The sequence below is a fragment of the Bos indicus genome, chromosome 23 (assembly GCF_029378745.1).
Source record: "Bos indicus isolate NIAB-ARS_2022 breed Sahiwal x Tharparkar chromosome 23, NIAB-ARS_B.indTharparkar_mat_pri_1.0, whole genome shotgun sequence".
Lineage (NCBI taxonomy): Eukaryota > Metazoa > Chordata > Mammalia > Artiodactyla > Bovidae > Bos > Bos indicus.
This window is the reverse complement of record NC_091782.1, coordinates 18688081-18710187: the sequence shown is the minus strand read 5'-3', so window position 1 is coordinate 18710187 and position 22107 is coordinate 18688081. Positions and strand designations below refer to the sequence as shown.

The 22107-nt window shown below is 50.2% G+C and overlaps 1 protein-coding gene across 4 annotated transcripts in view; it reads right to left on the bottom strand.

Annotated features, from left to right (window-relative positions):
• The window catches only part of RSPH9 (radial spoke head component 9), a 113184-nt gene that overhangs the window by 35594 nt on the left and 55483 nt on the right, over positions 1–22107 (bottom strand). Inside the window, exon 5 of one of the 4 annotated variants that reach the window (XM_019986043.2) lies at positions 11802–11932. The exons of the other annotated variants lie outside the window; for them this stretch is intronic. Coding sequence (XP_019841602.1) covers positions 11817–11932 — 116 coding nt within the window. The 3' untranslated portion in view covers positions 11802–11816. Of the gene's footprint in view, positions 1–11801; positions 11933–22107 lie in introns of those variants that run through there. 4 annotated transcript variants of the gene reach the window in all.

Genomic DNA, 22107 nt, shown 5'->3' with positions numbered 1-22107 from the left:
ATATCAGGGTAATGCTGGAGTCATAGAATGAGTTGGAAATGTTCCCTCCTTTTCAGTGTTCGGAAGGTTTTGAGGACTAGTATTAATTCTTTACATATCTGGTAGAATTCATCAGTGAAGCCATCAATCCCTGACTTTTCTGTCATGTTGAGAAAATTCCCTTCTGTAGGAGTTTCATTACTGATTCAACCTTTTCCATTGTTATAGATCTATTCAGATTTCCTATTTCTATTTAAGTCAGTTTTAGAATTTTGCATGTTTTTAAGAATTGATTCATTTTATGTAAGCCATCCAATTTGTTGGTATATTATTTGTTGTAGTATTCACATATAATCTTTTTTATTTCTGTAAGATTGGTAGTAATGTACCCTCTTTCATTTCGGATTTTAGTAACTTTACCTTTTTTAGTAGCTTTTTTTAAAATCTGATTTTAGTAGTTTTATCTTTTTTTTTCTTCAGTCAATCTAGCTAAAGATTGTCAATTTTGTGGATCTTCACAAAGAATTTTTGGTTTTGTTTATTTCCTTTATTGCTTCTCTATTCTCTACTTCATTTATCTATACTCATATTAATTAGCCTTGCCTTCTTCTGTTAGTGTTGAGGTTACTTTGCCCTTCTTTTTCTAGTTCTTTAAGGTATACACTTAGGTTATTGATTTGATAGCTCTCCTTTTTAATGTAGGAATTTACAGCTACAAATTTCTCTCTGAGCACTATTTTCTCTTCACCCCACAGGTTTTGGCATGTTGGGTTTTCATTTTCATTCATCTCAATGTATTTTTTAATTTTTCTCATGACTTCTTTGATTCAATTGTTAAGAGTATACTGTTTGATTTCTACATTTTGTGAATTTTTCCGTTTTCCTTATGTTATTGATTTCGAGTTTCATCTCACTGTGACCAGAGAAGACCCTTTGCATGATGTCAGTATTTTTTAATTTATTAAGACATTTTGTGGCTAAGATACAGTCTGTCCTAGAGAAAGGTCCCTGTGCACTTAAGAAGAAAGTGTAGCCTGCTATTATTAGATGGTGTGTTTTGTATATATCTGTTATGTCTAATCGGTTCACAGTGTTGTTCAGTCAGTCAGTTCAGTCGCTCATTTGTGTCCACCTCTTTGCGACCCCATGGACTGCAGCATGACAGGCCTCCTTGTCCATCACCAACTCCTGGAGCTTGCTCAAACTCATGTCCGTCTATCGGTGATGCCATTGTTCAGGTACCCTATTTATTTATTGATCTTTTGTCTCATTGTTTTATACATTTTTGAGGGTGGTTTTCTCCAATTGTTGGAACTATGGGAAGAGTAAACATTTTATTTTTTTTTTCTAGTGCATTCTATATTGTTTTAATTATTTATAGTGAGAATGCATCATTTTTATAACCAGGAAAAGCAATGATGCCTTTTTTGTTTTGAAGGGTAAAAAGAATAAGTAGGCATTCACTGTGGAGACAAAGTGGGGAAGGACTTTGGTCCTAGCAAGGCAGAGGAACAGCAAAGGAAAAGCAACCAGTCGTCACACCATCCTCTATTCCAGGAATTGCCAGCCATAAGGCATAGCTGTAGGGCATTGTAGGTGGCTGGAAAATGTGACCACCTTATCAAGGGCCTCTCACATCATTAAAAAAAGAATACAGCGTCAGTTCTTGCCTCGGGGGCAGGAGATAACAGGTTTTGACTTTACACGTTAAGCAAATTAGTTAATGCGGATGGTGAAGAGCCCAGAGGCTGGAAGGCCACTGGGGAAGGTGTTGCAGTAATTAAGGAAAAAGAAGGTGGGACTGAAAGTGAGTCATGGCTTGGAGGGTAGAGAATAAAAATGGAAATACAAGATAAGTGGAGGCCAAATCAGACAAGAATTACCCATGAATGGGAAGTGGATTTGTCTGTTTCACCAGGGTCTCCAGTGCTGTAGCCTAGCCTGGCATATTAATTAACGGCAAGAGGCCAGGTCCAGGGGTGATCATGATCACAGTCATAATCATTAACATAATCATAATGAAAATAATGCTGATTCACAAGGAGGAGGAGGAAAATTCCCATTAAGGGAGCGCTGTAGCCCCTTTACAGCTGGGAAAATCCGCTGACTTCCATCTCCTAACACATCGCAATGTTATTCCCATTCTACAGATGAATAAACTGAGGCCTGGAGATGTAATGCAACCAGATCAAGACCCACACTCCTTGGTGCTAACATTTATTCATTCATTCATTTATAGCCACATAGAGGGACACTCTGCTATCCCCCAGCAGAGCCTGAGCAATGACTGTGCTTTCACTTTCTACTTATACAAATTTTATATTTACTAGGCCTCAGTCTCCTGCTCTATAGAATGGGGGAAATAGTACACTTCCTCATATGGTTGCTGAAAGAACTCAATTACTTAAAGAACCTACAGCCTGGCACATAGTAAGTGCTCAGTAAATAGGTGCTCTGATTACTTTTTCTAATTATCACTAGTATCTACATAGTATCCCAGGCAGATCACCTAAAAAGAATGAAAGGAGGGGGAGAGGGAGTGGAGCCAGACTCCTAGCATCCACCAGGCCCTTTCCTTACTTCACAAACCCTGACTCCCATGAAAAAGACCCAGAGGTTGGAATCTGCCTCTGCGGTCTCTTTCACTAGGGCTCTGGGCCTCTTTGCAGCACCCACCATTTCTGTTCCTTTCCATGCTTCTTGGTGCTAACATTTATTTATTCATTCAACAAACATGCACCAAACTCTGGGCCCATACTGAGGGCTAGGGCTACAAAGAAAATCACAGCCTGGGCCTGCCTTCTAGAAGTTCACCATGTAGTCGATTCAACTTACCCACTCCCTCACTCACCCACTGCCTCATTTATTCATCACATACTAGGAGCATCCTCTGGGCCACACACATACACTCTGTTTATATCTCCTCCTGTCTCTGGACACAAAGCAATTATTCCAGGAGTCTTTTCCCAGGGGTTGTTTGGTTTCCAGTCTTTTTCTCATACTTTTCTTCTGTGTACCCAGATTGTGCCCACACACAAAATCACAGAAAGAAACCAAAACAGAGATTCAGGAAGAATACACTCTTCTCCCATATTTCCTGTGGCTGAAGAGCTTCCACTAGTTCTTGGAGTCTGGAGTGGAGAGAAGCAACAACTGAATCCTTTGGACTTTCTTCCTTTCATTCATTCGTCCATTCATTCATTTATTTATTTAGCAAACTGCTTACTGAGTACCATGTCTGAACCAGGCCCTATACTGGTCAGTACAGAAAACCAAAATGAATAACCAAAGAGTACACCCTCAAAGCATCTCCACTGCGTCGCTCAGAGGCTCCTTCTTTCCAGGAATATTTACTGAACATCTTCCATGCATCAAGCACCAGTTAAGACTTTGGGACTGTGGACCAGAAAGATGAAGTCCCTGCCCTCCTGGAACTTACCAACTAGACAGAGAGACAAACAATGGGCAACCAACACATAGATAGGCAATGACCCATGATCAAAGTTTAAAGAAAGTAGGACAGATTGATATGGTGGTGACTGAGGGTGAACAGCACAAGCTATTTGAATCTCAGCAGGGCACTTGCCTTCTCTGCAATTACACCTGCCTCTGCTGTCAGACACAACTGAGCGACTGAACTGAACTGAACTGCTGTGAGGAAAAAATGAATTAACATATGTGAGGCCCAGCACACAATAAGCACTGTAAGTTATCTATTTTAAACAAACAGATGCATAAATGGGTTATCAAAACACTGGCAGCCGGTGTAGGAGAGTGATATAGAGGTAAGGCATTCTGAGAGCACTGGGGAGGAGCCCCAGGGGGCCAGGTGTGACCCAGCCCGGGACAGAGGTGACACACTGAACCCAGAAGCTCTTCTTCCTCCTCCCCCACCCCCACCTGAGTCCTGCAGCCCTTGGGCCACCCCTAAAGATGCTGCTTCTCTAAGAGCTAGAGTGGGTGGGGTAGGACGGAAGAATCGCACATGCCTCCCCTCCCCCTCGGCCTAGAGAGGAGGCAGGGCTCACAGTTGTCCACTGAGACACAGGGCAGGGGGCATAGTGCCTGCTTTCAAGGACAGAGCCCTTCCAAGGCCCTTGGCTCTCCAAAGTGCCCATTGCTTCATCTGCTGATGGAGACGCAGGGGGCGAGGGTACCCGGATGCTCAATCCACGCAAGAGTGAATGAAAGGTCAATCTTCATCCCTGGAGTCCCTCCCTAGATCCTAGGCTCCCTTCCAGCATCCCATCTTTCAGATGAGCACACAAGGGCGGAGGGAGAATACAGATCATTCTTGGTCACTCAGTTCAGAAATGGCAGTGGCAGTTAAAACCTGGCCTGCCCAGCAAGCGGCTATTCTTTTTATCTTCCTCCATTCTGCTTCTCCTCAAACGGAGCGAGGAGCCTTTAGAAAAGACTATGAGGGGCAGGGGGTGGCCAGTAGAGCTGGGAGACTCAGGAGGGCCTAGGGAGTGAGACACGAACTGATCTGAGGGCTCCAGGATTGGCGGGGGGGGGGGGGGGCGCGTAATTACAACCAGGAAGGGATGGAACCACAGGAGAAAGCCCCACCTGCCCCACCCCCACCACAATAGGCATCCTGGCAAACAGGATGAGGATGGAGCAAGGCCCTCCTCTCCGCACCACCCCCCACCCCCAACACCCATAGCATCAGCTGACCCGGCAGCCCCATTTCAAGCCTTGTGCCCACAGGGACCAGGATGTGGGCACCCCAGGGACGGACAAGCCCTGACGTAGACAAGTCTGCGACCCCCCATGCCCGGCCTCCGCAGCCGCAAGCCAAATACTCCTTGTGGTTTGGGCCGGGAGCCAAGCGCCCACACCCCGGCTCACGGGACCGCAACTTCCCTGTTGCATCAGGTTACCGAGCGCGCGCACAGCCCAGAGCCTGTTACACAACCGTGGTGCGCGCCCCCGGCACCCACACACCCCGGGTGGCCCGACAGCCCCGCAGAGGAAACCGCAGCCGTGCAGGGAGGAAGGGCACAGGCCCCTCTACAAGCTCTGGCGTGGAGAGCAGTTGGGGGAGCGGTGGGGAGGACACCCGGCCGGGAGCCAGGGCTCTGCGGGCGCCGCCACCGGCTCACGGCGAAACCCCTGTAAGCCACGTCCCCTCAGAGCCTGTCTCCCCACCTAGAAAAGAAGATCTCCTTCCACCCTCATGATCTTGAGACTCCCTCCCCTCGATGCCACTCAGCACCCTCTGAAACCCCACCACGAGTCTCCTTCCCCTCAGGAACGTCTCTGAGAAAGGGAGGCATGAATTATGCAGGGTGGAGACAGAGGGTTGGATGCGAGGACCGCTAAAAGGGCCCTTCTCCGCATAGGGCTTCCCCTCAATAGAAGTGGGTGTGCCCTGAGGGGAACCCCACGGTCACCTCCTCCCTGGGAAGAGGGAGGGCAGTGACCAGAGGTTTTTGAAGTGACTCTAAGGATCAGGAGATGAGGGAGGTAATTTTCTTCCTTCCACTTTTATTTTTCTTCCTTTCTCTATGACAAACATACGGTTGCATATTATTAATACTTTGCGATAGAACGGGGGATGGGCTTAACCTTCCCTGGGGCGTTTACCCTCGCCCAGGATGGTGCCTGAAACCAGTGTTTCCCTAAGCGTGCCATGCGGTGAAAGGGCTGGAGTCAGCATCGGAAACCTGGGCTGAACAAAGTCTGACACGTTTTCCTGCCTGCAGGACCTCTCTGAGCCTCTAACGTGCTAGTATGGGCCGACACCTTCTGGGAGGAGGAGAGAGATGAGGAAACGCGTTTGGATGCAGAGCTCTCTATAGGGAAGCATCTCCAGAGCCACTTTCTAGGTACTGTGGGAACTCAGGGTCCAGCAGAGGCAGAAAGCCAGGCACACACCCAACCGTGAAGGGCTGCCATGGGAGGAGAGATGGCAGGCCCTGGAGGGCACGAGGGTGGACGCAACTACATGAGTCAAACCCCAACCCCGCTGCCCAGAGCTGGCCACAGCACCGCATCCCGGCAATGATGGTTGTGAAGGCAGGTGTGAGAGGGCCCTTGGGTGGCCCGGCCACCTCCCTGAGGTTACTTAGATCTACAGTGACCCCTGCTGGTTCTGCCCAAAATCACCCCTCCCCTTATCCCTTGCCTTCCTGGTCCACCTCACCCTCCTCACCCACCTTCTCCTGCCCAGTCTCTGACCCTCCAGCATCTCCCCCAGTGCCTCCACCCAGCCCTGTCGGGGTGTACTCTGACTACACCCTGCCACCAGGACTCCACTCGTCTCCCCATCCCTGGGGCTGGGATCTGGCTGGGTTGTGATAGAGTGCGTGAGTGAATTCCAAGCCCTGAACTGGGGAGAACTCTGATGGCACAAGGAAGGGGGCTTCCAAGACTGCCTGCCTCCCTCTCGAGGGCATAGGACACCCCAAAGAACACTGTAATAATGGCAGACATTCACTGAGCACTCACCATCTTCCAGGAACACAGCTAAACCTTTATGTAGATTATTCCCTTCGAGTCGCATAAGAATCCTAAGAAATAGGCACTATTTCTACCTCTGACATTAACCCAGTTTCCAGAAATGAAACTGACAAGTAAAAAGGTAGCAAGCTGCAGAGCCTGGATTCAAATCCAAGTCTCTGACTTCACTTATCCATTAAGCTATTTTATTATTCTCACGTCTCCCCACCACCAGGACCACCTTCATGTTCCAGGTCTGCCCAGTACCCACTGCTTTAGGGAAATATGCCTCCAGGGGCCTTGGTCCCTGACCTCCAGGGATGGCCCAGGGAACCCAAATCTAACCAGTTCTTATACCGTTCCTCCTGGTAAATTGGGCTACAGATTTTGATTTCCCTGCCCAGGATCCACTCCTTCTTCTGATCATCGTGTCTAGATTTCTTCTGAGCCCTCGATAGAAATGACTTAGATGGAGATGACTCACCTCCGCCCCCATCTCCAGGGGGAGACATGTGATTTAGGCCTGGCCACTCAAGTGCCAACACGTCCTAATTGGTTCAGGAAGTCACATATGAACCAAACCAGGCCAATAGAGCCAATGCTGGGATTTTACTGAAGCCCCTGGGAAGGAGAATATTAATAGTTGTCTGCTCTGGAGTTGCTAACTGGATGCGCATCTGTCAGAAGCTGCCTGAGAAGGAAGCCGATGCAGGGGAGCAGAGACCAGTCCTGATGACATTATTTCTGCTGTGCCAAAGACAGGTCCAATAAGCCAATAAGGAACTTCTTTGTTGTTCTTGTCTTGAGCAAGTATGAGTTAGGTTCCTTCCTTTAAAACAGAGATCTATCTGAGCCTCCCACCTATGGTTAATCATTGTTAACAGCTGTGTCTCCTTCTTGCCTGCTCCTCCTATGCTTATTTAAACACACTGGACATTTTTTTAAATAAAAATTGACACCACTGGCTACTCCTTCCTTCAAGATATATATACTCTTTTGCTTATTTTTTATGAAACTCCACTCCCCTAGTTTTCCTCTGGCCTCTCTGAAGTCCCGTCCAGCTCATTTTCCTTTGCTGGCTCCTCTTTATTTGTGAGTAACAGAAACCAGCTCTGGCATTTATACGGTTCCCCGCCCCTCCTCCACCACCAATAGCATTTGTTAGCAAAAGATTGAGGAAGTAGCTCAGGGGTTGGACTGGAAGACTGGAAATGAGACATAAATTACTTGGCTGGATTCCAAAGGCCTCTTCCATGCTAGTGTTAGGACACTCAAGATACCCAGTCCCAAGGTAGAGTCTGGTCAGCTGAGCCCAGCTCACAAGGCCACGGCTAGGCTGTCCCACGCAGGTGCGAGGGAGGGTCTGACAGGACAGGCCTCTAGGAATCCTTCTAAAACTAGAATGAGAGGAGATTATCTGATATATCACCCTGCAAGATGGTAGAGAGACTATCCCCAAAGGGAAATAAGGACCAGGAGGCCACAAAATGAGGGTTCTCAGGGTTGTGCCTTCTTTGTTTTCTCTTCTCACTTTTAACTGCTCCCTGGGCCTTCTCATTCCCTCCCGTGATGACTGCAGTTGCCACTAACATGCCTGTGTGTGTGTGTGTGTGTGTGTGCTCACTCATGTCTGACTCTTTTTGCAGCCCCATGGACTGTGGCCCACCAGGTTCCTCTGTCTGTGGAATTTTCCAGACAAGAATATGGAATAGGTTGCCATTTCCTACTCTAGGGGATTTTCCCAACCCAGGGATCGAACCCATGTCTCTTGTGTCTCCTGCATCGTCGGACAGGTTCTTTACCACTAGTGCCACCTGGAAGCCCCCAGCTGACAAGCCTACAATTTCCAATATAGACCTCCAACCCAGGCCCGTCTCCTGAGGCCAGATCCATATCTCCAGGAGCCTTACTACGTAGATGGTTCATAGGCCCTTCAACTCAACTGGTCCAATACTGAACTTGTGCTGATCCCCACACCTGCTCCTTCGGACTTCCCTCAAGGTCCAGTGGTTAACAATCTGCCTTCCAGTGCAGGGGATGTGGGTTCTATCCCTGGTCAAGGAACTAAAATCCCACATGCCATGGGGTAGCTGGGCCCATGCGTCACAACTACTGAGCTCTGCAACAAGAGAAGCCACGGCAACGAGAAGCCTGCACGCTACAGCTAGAGAGTAGCCCTCTCTCCACAACTAGAAAAAGCCTGTGAGCAGCAGCCAAGACCCAGTGCAGCCATAAATAAATAAATGTTTTAAGGTAAATGTTTGGAAGGGAAAAAAAAACACCTGCTCCTTCTACTGGGTTCCTCAGCTCAGCAAATGCAGCCATCAGTCACGCAGCTGATCAGACCAGATGCTGGGAGTCATTGAGTCATTCTCAATTCCCTGTCCGCCTCAGGGCCTCCACACACGCCAGTCCCTCTCTCCAACACTCTTTTCAGTCTTCATTGCCCCCGTCTCTCACCCAGCTAAGACCTTGTGTCATAGACTTCTATCCATCTCTTCTTCTTTAGTATTAATAGTAGAACTGCTGATCTGTTGCTAAGGCCATGGCCATCTAGCATAAAGACAAGATTCCTCAGCCTCGCTAAGTTAGCCTCAATGGGTCTCAGAATTCCAGCTCAACACACAGGCTCATATATAGCTGAGAGTCTCCTCCAGCAAGGAGGAAGATGGCACTCACCAGCATCTTCCCATCAGGTATCAGCCCCAGGTAGCCATGAGAAAAAATGGGTCCACAGGCCAGGTGTGCCCCTCCAGGGTCTACTGTCTCCAGTTCTTAGTGCTTGCTCCAGTGCTCCAGATGTTCTCTGACCTCCAGACTCCAGAGAATCCCCCTCTCCACCTCTGTCCTCCACCTTCGTTGATCTCCCAAAGACATGAGGATGTGTCCAGGAGGTGAAGTGTGGAGGGTGAGGGATGGGGGACTGGTTTGGGATTAAACCCCACTAGGCTGTGACCTCCTTAGGGCAAGGATCAAGTTTTATCTGTCCCTTTCCTCCTACACCTGGAAGGGTATCTGGCAGGTATAGAGTGACAGATAAGGGTCTGCCCAGTCCCCACCACTGCCTTTGACGGGGAAGGGGACACAGTCAGGGGAGGCCAGGGGGAATCCAGGGTTGGTGGGAACTGGATCCCAGCAGACCCTCCTCACCCAGACACCCAGACAGGGTCTGTGAGTGAACAGGCACATTCGGCTATTTTCTCTGATCTGTGATGGCCCTGCTCCTCTTGCCAGAGCACAGTCAAAGCGGCACTGCCACAAGGCCACATAAGAGCCACACAGGGACCTTCCAGGCCAATGTCTTCTCTCCACCCCCAGCCACTGCCAGGGACCAGGCTGATCCGAGGGAGGCCCCCAGAAACAGGAAACGTTCCAAACAGGTAGCTTGACTCCAAATGTCACCTGGAAAAACCTTCGGGGAGCAGCAGGTTGAGTCGGATGCCTGCAGAGAGCAGATGAGGAAACTGAGGCCAGAGAGCAAAGGTTTGCCCTCAGTCACAGAGGATGCTATCTGTAAGATACAGATATAGCAGTGATTGTACTCATCTTACAGTGATGTGGGGGAACTCAATAAGGACACATATCAGGTGCTTGGAAAGGGCCTGATACGTAGCAGGCACTCAGTGAACATTGGCTATCGCTACTGAATCATCATCAAAAGGTCTCCTTGTCTTGCCAGAGTCTTTCCCAACCCAGCAAAAAGCCTTCTCCTGAGGAGTGATTTGCAGGAGCAAGCCAGGGTGTGGGGAGAGCCTGGGCCTTTCCCGAGGCTCTCACCCACCCCGCCCTCCACTCTTCGGTCTCTGGGATTCAGTGGCCCCTCAGCCTCTCCAGTCGCCAGCCTGTCTGCCCGGCTCTCACGCCTGATGCAGAGATAAACACATCCCGCGATAGTATTGTTTCCCACTTCCAGAAGCTCTCAAGTGTGATCCTAGACGGTGGGATTAGCCAGGCATTTGGGCAGTTTAGGGGCTTGGAAGGATTGAGAGGCTGTTCCCAGAACTGGCCAGCCCTGTCCTTAAAGGCAGTTGAGTTTGGCTGGGCACACAGACAAGAGGTGAGGGGAGCAGCAGTGACCTGAACTTCTGGAACATTCTGCCGTCCTCCCTGACTACCATACACATTTGGCCTAAGATGGCAGGCAGGGCTGCCCAGCTGAGTGGGCAGAAATGAGATAACTCTCTCCAATAGTCAGTTCTCTCTCTGCCCCCAGAACAGAGCCTTCTGGTCCCTCTATTTCCCCAGGTGACTGAACCACGTGACTAGCCAGGTGTCTCCTGGGGAAGAGAAACTCCGAGCCCATGGCGGAGAACACCCACAGCACCCAGAGCCACTAAGGGGCAGGCAGAGGGGAGGGGAGTCTGGAGGAATGAAGTGTCAAGACTGCGTACATCAGACTCCCCTGGTGGTCCAGGGGATAAAAGTCCACCTGCCAGTGCGGGGGACACAGGTTCAATCCTTGGTCTGGGAAGACTCCACATGCTGTGAGGCAACTAAGCCCATATGCCACAATACTGAGCCCGAGCTCTAGAGTCCATGAGCTGCAACCACTGAAGCCCTCGTGCCTAGAGCCTGGGCTCCACAAGTGAAGCCACCGTAATGAGAAGCCCACGCACTTCAGCTAGAGAGTAGTCCTCAGTCGCCACAACTAGAGAAAGCCAACCTGCAACACCGAAGAAACAGCACAGCCAGAAATCAAACAATAATTTAAAATAATTTTTTTTAATTTAAAAACTTTTTTAAATCTATGAGTAAAAAATTAGAAAAAGGGCTTACCTCATCATTTCTGGTAGGGTCAGCCTGAGGAGAGAGGCCTTTCTCTCCCAGCCAGGGCGGGCCCTCCTTCCCACCCCACCCCCCAGGACTCTGGGTACCGCCACTCTCATGACCTCACTATCACGGCCAGGCCAGGCAGGTGGCCAGGAGCCAGGGACCCGCCAAAATCCGCATCCCCTCGAGATGAGCACGAGCCAGGCAGGGCTGGGACGTGTCACTCAAATAATCTCCACCCGTTTGAACCCACGCCCATGGAGACAGCCTGTCCCACTCCGGATTTACAGCTGCCAGGCAGGCTCACCTCCCCTCCCTACAAGGTTGAATTTTGGGTGCCCTCCACTACCGATGCCATCTGTCAGCCAGATACATACCAAGTATACCCAAGTCCCCCCCTGCTAGGTTCGGCTGAGCTGTCCCGGCACAGGAAGTCTCCCCTGAGTCCCCTTCCTGCCCCTGACCTCTCCGCTATGTTACATAGTGACAGTCATCGTGGTGATGATGGTGGAAGGGGTAGAGGGGAGGTGATGGAGGTGAGAACGTGGCCGTGGCTGTTGTGGTCATCCTAGCAGTCCCAGCGGTGGTGGTGGTGGCGGTGGAGCTGGTCTTGATGCTGGTCATGGTGACGGTGCTCGCGGAGATAGAGGTGATGGTGGTGGTGACGAGAGCTGGCGGTGACAGCAGAAGTGATGGCGTTGCTGGGCGGTGACGACAGCGGAGGTAGCAGTGGTGGCTGAAGCAGCGGGCAAGAGGTGAATAGGGGTGTCCCCCTACCCTTCCTAAAGCTAGGGATGCAACCAGACCCTCAGACGTGTCCCCGAGGACTCCAGGGACAGTGGTGAGTAAAGAGTATCCAGGACATTTAGTCACAGAGGGCCCCAGAGCAATGAGGTCATGACCCCTCGCCCAGTTCCCCGGTGAGGCATGGCGTGTTCCCCTCCCGGGCCCTGGGAGAACTTCCCTCTGACTTAAAGCATGTATCCTCTGGCCCAGAAACTGCTGCGCTTCCCTTGAGAGAAGGTGGGAAGAGGCCAGGCTTCGGAGAAGGAGGATCCGATACTGGAATCCCAACTTCATGGAACAAACTTAGGTCTGAATCTCTACAGAATGGGAATCAGTTCTTCCCGGCAGGGTCCTTGTGAGGAATGAGATAAGTATCTTTAAACGTGCCTGGCACAGGAGAGTAGTATGATGAATAACAGATCTTTTTCATTTTTCATTCCGCTTTACACGGCTTTCTTATCAACCCCTGGCCCCACCAACCCCTTTACCATATGCCTCCTTTTATATGTTTTCTAGAACTGCCATCACAAATTACTACAAACTTGGTGGCTTAACACAACAGATATGCATTACATCGCCATTCTGGAGGCCAGAAGTCTGGAGGCAAGGTGTCAGCAGGGTCAGGCTCCCTCCGAAGGCTCTAGCAAGGAGTCCTCCCTTGTCTCATCCCGGTTCCAGTGGCTTAAGGCGTTCCCTGGCTCCGGGCTCGCATCTCTGCTTCCCGCTTCACGTGCAGCCTCTCATGGCCTTCTTCTCCCTTCTCTCTCACATCTTCACGTACAAACCTCCCAGGGGTTTCTGTATGTTCATTTCTGCTTCTAAGAACACTCTTGTTGGATTTAGGTCCCAGCCTAATCCAGCATGATCTCATCTCAATCTTTACCTTAATGACATATGCAAAGACCGTATTTCCAAATAAGATCACACAGTGAGGTCTCAGGTAGATATAGATTTGGGGTGGGTGGGGGATATTAGACCACTGCACCCCCTCCCCAACCTCTGCCAAACCTAACTCCCCAACCCCACTCCCACTTGGCGGGATCATGGCCCCGGTCCCCCTCTACCTCCCAGGCCAGCACCCAGACACCCTGCCCCGCCCCCATCCCGTAGCCTGCCAGGCCCTCAGTCCCCGGCCGGCTCCCTGGTGCCATGCATGCATGCCTGTGTGCATGTGCACAGACTCTCCTTTTCACTTGGCGGTGAGAAAGGGGGATTCTAGGTTTGAGTTGAAGCCCACAGGGGCCTCTCTGCTCGGAAATGCTTCTTCCTCTCCCCCTGGCAGCTGTTTGGCTTGGCGGGGGCCCAGCTGGCAGGCTCAGCAGCCAAGGAGCCCTGGGGGGCAGGGGGAGGGAATAGCGAGGGGCAGGCAGCTCCCTCTTCGGGCCCAGGACCTGGGAGCCGGGCCAGTGGCGGGCCTCCTTGCCGGCCGGCTCCAGCCCCCTCGCTCTTGGTCCTCCTCCTCCTGTCCCCTCCATCCCACAAAGGGGAATTCTGGAGACCCTCCACCACCCCGCCCCGGCCGAAGAGAAGACGTGCAGAAGCGGAGCAGCCCTGGCAAAGCAAGAAACACACACACCAGGAGAAAGAGCGGCCAGCAGGCCCAGGGGCTTTGCTCAGGGGGCTGGGGGCACTCTGAGGGCACCTCGGGGCAACCTGGACTCCTTCCAACCTCTGGATCCCCTGTCCCCAGCCTCCCAGCCCCCTCCCCACACTGCTCCTCCCACGTCCCTGAAATCTCCTGTTCTTAGTGCCCCTCTAGGGCCCTTGGCTTCTCCTCCCAGGGCCCCTCTGAACCCCCGAGCCGTTGCCCATTTTTCTGACACGGTCCTCTCTTTAGGTGAGCCGGATTGAAAATGATGCACCCCAGCCCCTAACAGGTCTTGGAACCTTTCACTACTAATTGAAAAATAGTAACAACAGCAACAAAAACCAGGGAGGGGCCCAGTATAATGAGCCTGGATTTTAGGGTCTAATAGATCTGGGTTCACGTTGACCCATGTGACCCTGGACAAGTCATTCAGCCTCAATTTCTGCTCATAAAAATGGGGGTACTCATAGTTAATTTCCAGGTTGCAAGGGTAAAATGTCACAGCTTCTGAAACAAGGTAGGTGTTTTCTGAATGGTAAAAATGTACTACATGCCAGGCACCACGTTAAGTGTTTTGCATAGATTAACTTATTCAACTCTAATAATAGCTTCACGAAACAGAAACCATTGCATGGCCAAGAGAGCCAAGCAGTGTGCCTTGGGCTCTCTAGCTGGTAAGTGGCTGAATTGGGATTCAATTCCAAGTGCTTGGAATTCAGCCCCTGATCTCTGCCTCCACCACTCGCAGTATAGCCAAGGTCGATAGCATCAGGATTAATATTATTAGAGAAAAAGTGTGCTTATGTAAATTTTGAAAGGGAAAGTGTATTAAGAGTATAGTTTTAATCTTATTTGGGCTTCATTTTAAAACTTTTTTTCAAGCCTCAGTTGTTTTATGAATTTGTTAGCTTTAGGGAAGAGATGCAAATTTGGGACCAGCCCTAGAGGCTCCATGTTTGCGTGACTGGCATTGGTCATCATCTCCAGAGTCTTGCTGGAGATGAACCATAGCTCTAGAGCCCCTGCTTCATCGTCAGTCTTGACCCAAAGATGTCACCATTCCTAGTACCTGTCACCACATAACCAGCATTGATTGGAAACTTTTCCCGAAATAGGATAGAACCGCTCATTTGTCTCTTCCAAGTCATTTAAGCTTAGTGATATAAATAAAGTAATAATCAGGGATTTCCCTGGTGGCTCAGTGGTTAAGACTCCAAGCTCACAGTGCAGGAGCCATGGGTTCGATCCCTGATCAGAGAACTAAGATCCTGCATGCCGCATGGTGCAGCCTAAAAACAAAATAAAGTAACAGTTGGATGTTAATTTAAAAAAATTTTTAAAGGCATAGGAAGCAGCTGGGCCACAGGGGTTTTCCCTGCAGGTGCAGCACAGAAGTCTTTCTTGCCCTGCTCACATGGATTTGCATGAAGCTCTTGAGTAGGGATCTGCCCAGCTGCCTTGGCAGTCCTGAAGTCTGGGACACAGAGGCCAGCTCTTCCCAGCCTCCCAGCCACGGCAGGAGACCACTGGGCCGGAGGCTCCTTCGGCTCTCTCGTGCCCTGGCACATCTGGAAGCTGTTAGCCTCCATCCCTTCTCCCACCTCCCTCTCCCTGTTCCAGCTGTTCTTGGTGGCTAATTCTGGGAAAGACCCCCTCAGCCATGGATGCCTGCAGAGGGGGCGGTGGGGGAGGGGGGCCTCCCCACCGTGTGGGTGGTGTGGGAGGGAGGTGGGCAGGCTGCAAAGGGTGCGTGTGCGTCACCCAGAAGAGCTGGTCTCCTCCTCCCTCAACCGTGCAGACAGTCTGCCTGCCCTCGGGGTTACTAGGGGTTGAGTAATGAGGAGGAAAGAGAGAGGGAGGAGGCAGGGGAGAGTGTGGAGGCAGACTGGGGACAGAGATGGAGAGAATGTTTCTGCTGGAAGAAATCTGCAAAAAGTCATCTGATATTGTCTATCCCCCTATTGCCTGGAGGTCATGATAGCAACCGCATCGTGTAGCGGACAGAGGGCAGCCTTTGTGGTTGAGCAGAGCTGGGTCACAATCCTGGCTCCATCACTGTTGGTCCGTGTGACTTTTGAGCAAGGTCCTTACCCTCACCAGTTCTAAGCAGTCCCAGCTGTGCAATGGGAGGATGGCACCGCCCTCGCCAGAGGGTTCCCTGGTTTGGTTTACACCCAAGATCTCTGCCTGCCCCCTCTCTAAGAACTGCAGGAAACCGCACAGGATGCCTTCCCCTCACTCCACACCCTGCCCCACTTTCTGGGGTCTCACTCACTAGTGCCTCCATCCAGTTCACCCACTCCCCCACCTTGCCTGGACCCAATATAAAAGCCATGCCCTGCCCAGATGGAGCCTGACCCTCCCTCCACTCTGCCCAGTTCTGCCCTCCTCACTTTCTAAACTTGCTGAAGACCTCCTGCCAAGGGAGACTGCCCACCAAATCTCCCTCTATCCCATAGTAAATGTGACCATGGGGAGGTTATTGAACATCTCTGAGACTCAGTTGTCCTAGGGGTTAAATATCACCACCGCTGCAAAGACAGGACATGTCGTCATCACAGAAATTCTGGAAACTATGGTTTCTTCACCATCATTCTATAGATATGGAGAGAAGGACACATGCTGACATTCATTAAACCCTTGCCACACAAGCCATGTACTGTGCCTGGAAGAAAAGCCGAGGAAATTCTGGATTCTTCTCTTAAAAGATGTGGGCTTGAAAAAGCCAAGGACTGGTTAATATCTCTGTGGGTGCTACTGCATAAGGACAGTGTCCCTAGGCCACCGCACAGCCTGCCCTGCCTGTCGTCATCCTGGCTGGGACACTCAGAGCTGCTCAGTCCCAAGCCAAGAAACTGATCCGAGCACCTGCAGTTGGATGGCCCTACACCCACCCTTTCCTGCTGGTCGACAAGCTCCAGTCCCTCTGGAACAATGAAATCACATCCCCCCACCCCCACCCTGGGCTCTGACCTCATTCTTAGCCTTTCCTCTTCCCACCCCTTATTCCACACCCCCTTAACCCGTTTGAAGACTGGTCCCCAGAAGCCAGGGCTTTCTTGGTGGCTCAGATGGTAAACAGTCTGCCTGCAATGCAGGAGACCCAGGGTTTGATCCCTGGGTCCGGAAAATCTCCTGGAGAAGGGAATGGCTACCCGCTCCACTGTTTTTGCCTGGAGAATTCCATGGACAAAGGAGGCTGGTGGGCTACAGTCCATAGGGTCCCACTGAGTCAGAGGCGACTGAACAGCTAATGCTTTCACTTTTCTTTCCACAGGAGCCAATCCAGGCTGGCTCCTTGTTATTTTTTCACAACCATTCCAGTGCTTCTTTTGTGCCAGGCACTGTGTTAAGTGCTCCACGTCGGCTATCTCATTTGACCTCCCACAGCAACCCCCCAAACATGTATTATTTATACCAGTCTTGCAAATGAGGAAACTAAGCCTCAGAAACAAAGCCACCCCACACGCTGTGCAGACCTGGTCTATGGGACCAGCACCCTCTGTAGCTGGCAGCAGCCTTGCACAGGTAGTAAAGAACAGACTCCAGTCCAGCCAGAGCACAGGATTCTAGACCTGAGTAATCAACTGCCTATGCATCAGCGCCCCCTAGGTGCCCGCTAGGGGCTCAAACTCAACATGTCTGAACCAAACCCCTGATCTTTCCCTCCAAAGGCACTTCACTCATAACTTCCCCACCACAGCTAATAGCAACTCCTTCCTTCCAGCGAATGGCTCAGTGCCACCATCGACACTTCCCTTCATCTCACCTTCAGTCATCAGGAAGTGCTGTTGGCTCTACCCTCAAAATATATCCAAGCCCTGTGACTCCCAGACACCAAGCTGCCTTCCCCTCTCTCCTGGTTTACTTCAGGGGCCTCTCACAGATCTCCCTCCTTCTGCTCTTGGACCCTACAGTCTACTCTCTACACAGTCACCAGAGCTAGAGTTGACCCTTTTCAAGCCAACCTCATCCATCCTCTGTTCAACACACACCAGTGCTACTTCCCACTTGGAGTAAAAGCCAGGGGCTCACAGTGGCTTCCAGCAGTCTGCTCCCTCCCTCCCCTCCTATCACCCTCCGCTTCCCTCTGCTCCAGCCACACTGGCCTCAAACACTCTTCTGCCTCAGGGCCTTTGCTTCTGCTGTTTTCTTTGCCTTGAATTCTTTGCCCCCAAATATCCTTACCTCCTTCACGTTTTGATCCTAAATCTCACCACTCAGTTAGCCTACTCTGACCCAACAATATACTTCTGTAACCAATCTTCTATCAACACTCTCAATCCTCTCCCCTTATGCTATTCAACTCTTAATTTCCAAAGTCCTTATCAGTCTCTAATATACCCTAAATTTTACTAATTTTTGTATTTTCTTCTTTGTCATCTCTCTCAACCACTAGAGTGCCAGTTTCATGTGGGCAGGTAAACATATCTGTTTGTTCACTGTCAAATCCCAAGTGCCTAGAACTGTGCTGGGCACACAGTAGGTGCTTAATTAGTATTTCTTGAATGAGGTGGCAGAGCTGGTACATATCCCAAAGACACCTATGGAACACATTGTGAGGGATTCAGGTGAGCAACAGGTAAATCTACTTTTTTGCTAAGCAGTTTTGGAGTCTGCCATGTATCAAACCCTGTGCTGAGTCCAGGAAAGTGATCAGAGACAGACATGGTCCCTGCTTGGAAGACTTCTTACCCAGAGGAGTGCACAAGTACCATCTCCAGGAATGGGGTCAGGGCAGAGGTCACTGAAATTAATACAAACAGTTATCATTGAGCACATAGCGTATGTGAGGACTCTTGCTAGGATACCAGTTTTATTTTGCCCTTTAATGTCGATTTCACAATTGAAAACACCTTTCCATGCATATCTCCTGGGTTACCTACTGTCACTACCATCGTATCAACTCCCAAAGCCTCCCTCTTCCCTCCCTTCCTCTATCCCTCCCTCCCTTTATCCTCTCCTTCTTTCCTTTCTTCTAAAACCCTTACTGAGCACCTGTTCCATCATAATACGGCAAGGTGGGACTTCCTTGGTGGTCCAGTGGTTAAGACTCCGCACTTTCACTATAGGAGGTGTCGGTTCAATCCCTGGTTGGAAAAGGAAACTCCCTCATGCCATGTGGTACGTGAATGTGGTATGGTAAAAAAAACAAATAAAAATTACTTTTTTAAAGTGCCAGCTGATCTTGTACCTGATGAGGTACTTTAAAATGATAATAATAATAATACAGCAAAGTGTGGGTTGCAGTATACCAATGTGGTTTCAGAGTCCCAGGAAATTTAAAACTACACTCACAACCATTTCAATAAGAACACCAAGCTGTTAGATAACAAACAAAGCAAGTCATAGCCCTCAAAAGCAGGTTCTTGTTGTTCAGTCACTCAGTCGTGTCTGACTCTGCAACCCCATGGACCACAGCATGCCAGGTTTCCCTGTCTGTCACTATCTTCTGGAGTTTGCTCAAACTCATGTCCATTGAGCTGGTGATGCCATCCAACCATCTCATCCTCTGTCAACCCCTTCTCCGAGGCTCAACCAAAAATATAGGGTGTTCCCAAGGAGAGAGTAGAGCTGAGCCAGATCTAAGAAGGGAAAAAGAAAAAAAAAAAAGGATTATCAGATTTTCCAAGATAGAAAATAAGAAGGAAAAGGATGCCAGGTGGAAGGAAGAGCTTGAACTAAGGCTGGAAGAAGAGACAGTACTGGTCATCAATCTGATTGGTGCAGCAAGGTCATCAGAGGGGTGCTGGGAGGTACAGACACCCAGACCACATGATGACTAGGAAGGTCAGCAGTTGGACTGTGCAGCTGGCCTTGATGGCAGGCAGTAGAGCAGAGCACCCACTCTGGATTCACACGAACCTGGAACCAGATCCTGGCCAAACCCCTGGGGCAAGTCACTTTCCTTGTATTTCTCATGTCTAAAATAGAGATGATAATTCCCAGCTCACAAAATGTTTATGAGGATTAAATGAGATGATGTATATGAAAACTTCTGGCATAGTACCTCACAGATGCTTTTTAAAAAATGTTTATTGAATCTGAGAAAATGAAGGCAGTGGGTGTGAACCGCTCATTCAAGAAGCTTAGTCACGGAAAGAGGGAAACATATTGCACAATGGCCAGAGAGTGCAGAGCAGGGTCAAGGGAGGCTTTTTTTCTTTTAAGTTGAGGAAAACTGTGGGTGTTTGAAAGCTAAGGAAGATGGGTGCAGCCAAAAGATGGGTGGGCTAGTGATGGAAATGTTCTAAAACTGCTTGTGGGGATGGTTACACAGCTCTGCGACTAGACTAAACCATCGAATTTTCACTTTAAGTGGGTGAATTGTGTGGTATGTGAATTACACCTCAAGAAGTGGCTTAAAAAAAAAAAAAAAAAGCAGGCTGGATAGAAGGAAGGGGATACTCTGCTAGGGCCAGACTTAGAGAAGCTAGGCAGATACGGAGTTCCTCAAAACAGACTGGCAGGCTGGTGAACTCACTTCTTGGTGCCATGGGCTTTAATGAGTGGCTTCCCAGGTGGTTTGAGTGGTAAAGAACCTACCTGCCAATGCAGGAGATGTGGGTTCAATTCCTGGGGTTGGGAAGATCTCCTGGAGGAGGGCATGGCAACCCTTTACAGTAATCTTGTCTGGAAAATTCCATGGACAGGGAAACCTGGTGGCTACAGTCCATGGGGTCACAAAGAGTCGGACAATACTGAAGCGATTTAGCACTCACATAGCACACAGCTAGCGCCAGGCTCTATGTCAGAGGCTGGGAGGCTGAGATGCTCTCAAGGTGCTCACAGGGCCTGGGAGAGGCCAACAGGAGCGGAGCCATGGCAGGGCATGGTGGGGGCAGGGAAGACACTGCCCTGCCCGCAGTCTTCAGCTGGAGGGGAGTTGATCTCTCTCTCTGAGACAGACTCACCAGTGGGCGCAACACTGCAGCAGAGAGATGCCGGGGCTGTGACTGAGGGAGGGGAGAGGGGGTTCGAGGAACAGCAAGGTGGGGCACTCCCTAGCCTAAGTGGGACAGTTGTTGAAAGTGCCCCATTCTGAAAGAGGTCAGAGAGTCTTGATGCCATCACCCTTGATCCCCAAATCACTTTCATCAGACCTGGACAGGGAACCACCGAGAGCATTTATGGAGTCCTCACCATATACAGTTCTCACCTGCTTGCGGTTCCTTTGTTTCCTTGAGTAACTGCCCCCCACCAGACTTCCCTGGTGGTGCAATGGGTAAGAATCTGCCTGCCAATGCAAGGGACAGGGTTCGATCCCTGGTCCGGGAGGATTTCACATGCTGCGGAGCAACTAAGCCTGCGTGCCACAACTAACGCACCCCTGTGCTGCCACTACTGAAAGCCCTCGCACCTAGATCCTGCGCTCTGCAACAAGAAAAGCCACCACAATGAGAGGCCTGTGCGCTGCAGCTAGAGAGTAGCCCTCGCTCTCCACAAGCAGAGAAAGCCCGGGTGCAGCAACGAAGAGTCAGCATGGCTGAAAATAAATAAATAATAGATAAATATAGCAGTGTGCACATGTCAAAATAAATTTTTTTAAATGTCCCCCACCCCCAAAATACGATGAATCCTGCTTATGTGGTAAAATGATGCTACTGATGACAGCTGGGGAGAAAAAGAGAGTTACCTGGTGGGCTTGAGGACAGGGCAAGGCGTTAGTCTGGGTCACAAAAAAGCCACCAAGTGGACAAACCACAGTTGAAAGGGCACTAAGAGTCAGATATATCTCTTGAGTCCACAGCAGGGGTCTCTGGGGCACGGCCCAGGTCAGCCTGTAACGGCAGGTTGTTTAGCCCGTCTCCAGGCACCAGGCTGTCCCTACCACCACTGCCCAGAACAAACCGCCATCTCAGAACCACACGCCTGCTGACCCTTCCCCCACACCACCCCGCCCCACTTTGCGCTCCTCAGGCAAACTGAGGCAACGTGCTAGCGGAAGGGTCCTCAGTGCGGTCCTGGCTTCTAGCCCCCTAGGTTCTGCCATCAACCTGCAGTATGACTGCCTCTCTGGGCTCTGCCCCCTCACCTGTGAAGCCGGGGAACACGGGGAGGTTCAGAGCATAGACTTCAGATCGGAAGCTCCAGACTCCTAGGTTTTGATTCCCAGCTCGTCCCCCGGCAGTTACGTGAGCCTGGTGGTAAGCTTAGTGGAGGAGGGCAGGGCCAAAGGCACACTCTTCATCATTTATACCTTCATACACTTAAAATTTTGAAATATGCAAATATATTACCTACCAAGGAAAAATAAATTTTTTAAATCCAGATGACAGTTCATTGGAAGTTCCCTGGTAGGCTGGTGGTTAGGATTCTGTACTTTCACTTCTATGGCCCAGGTTTAATCCCCTGGTCGGGGAACTGAGATCCTGCAAGCTGCATGCCACAGCCAAAATTTAAAAAATAAAATAAAAAAGATGAGATTTCATTCGACCTAGAGATGTCTTTGCTGGTCCTCACCCACTGAACCTCTGCTGGGTTGCCTCTGCGAAGCCACTTTCCTCAACATCTGATAATATGCAAAACTTTCCCTC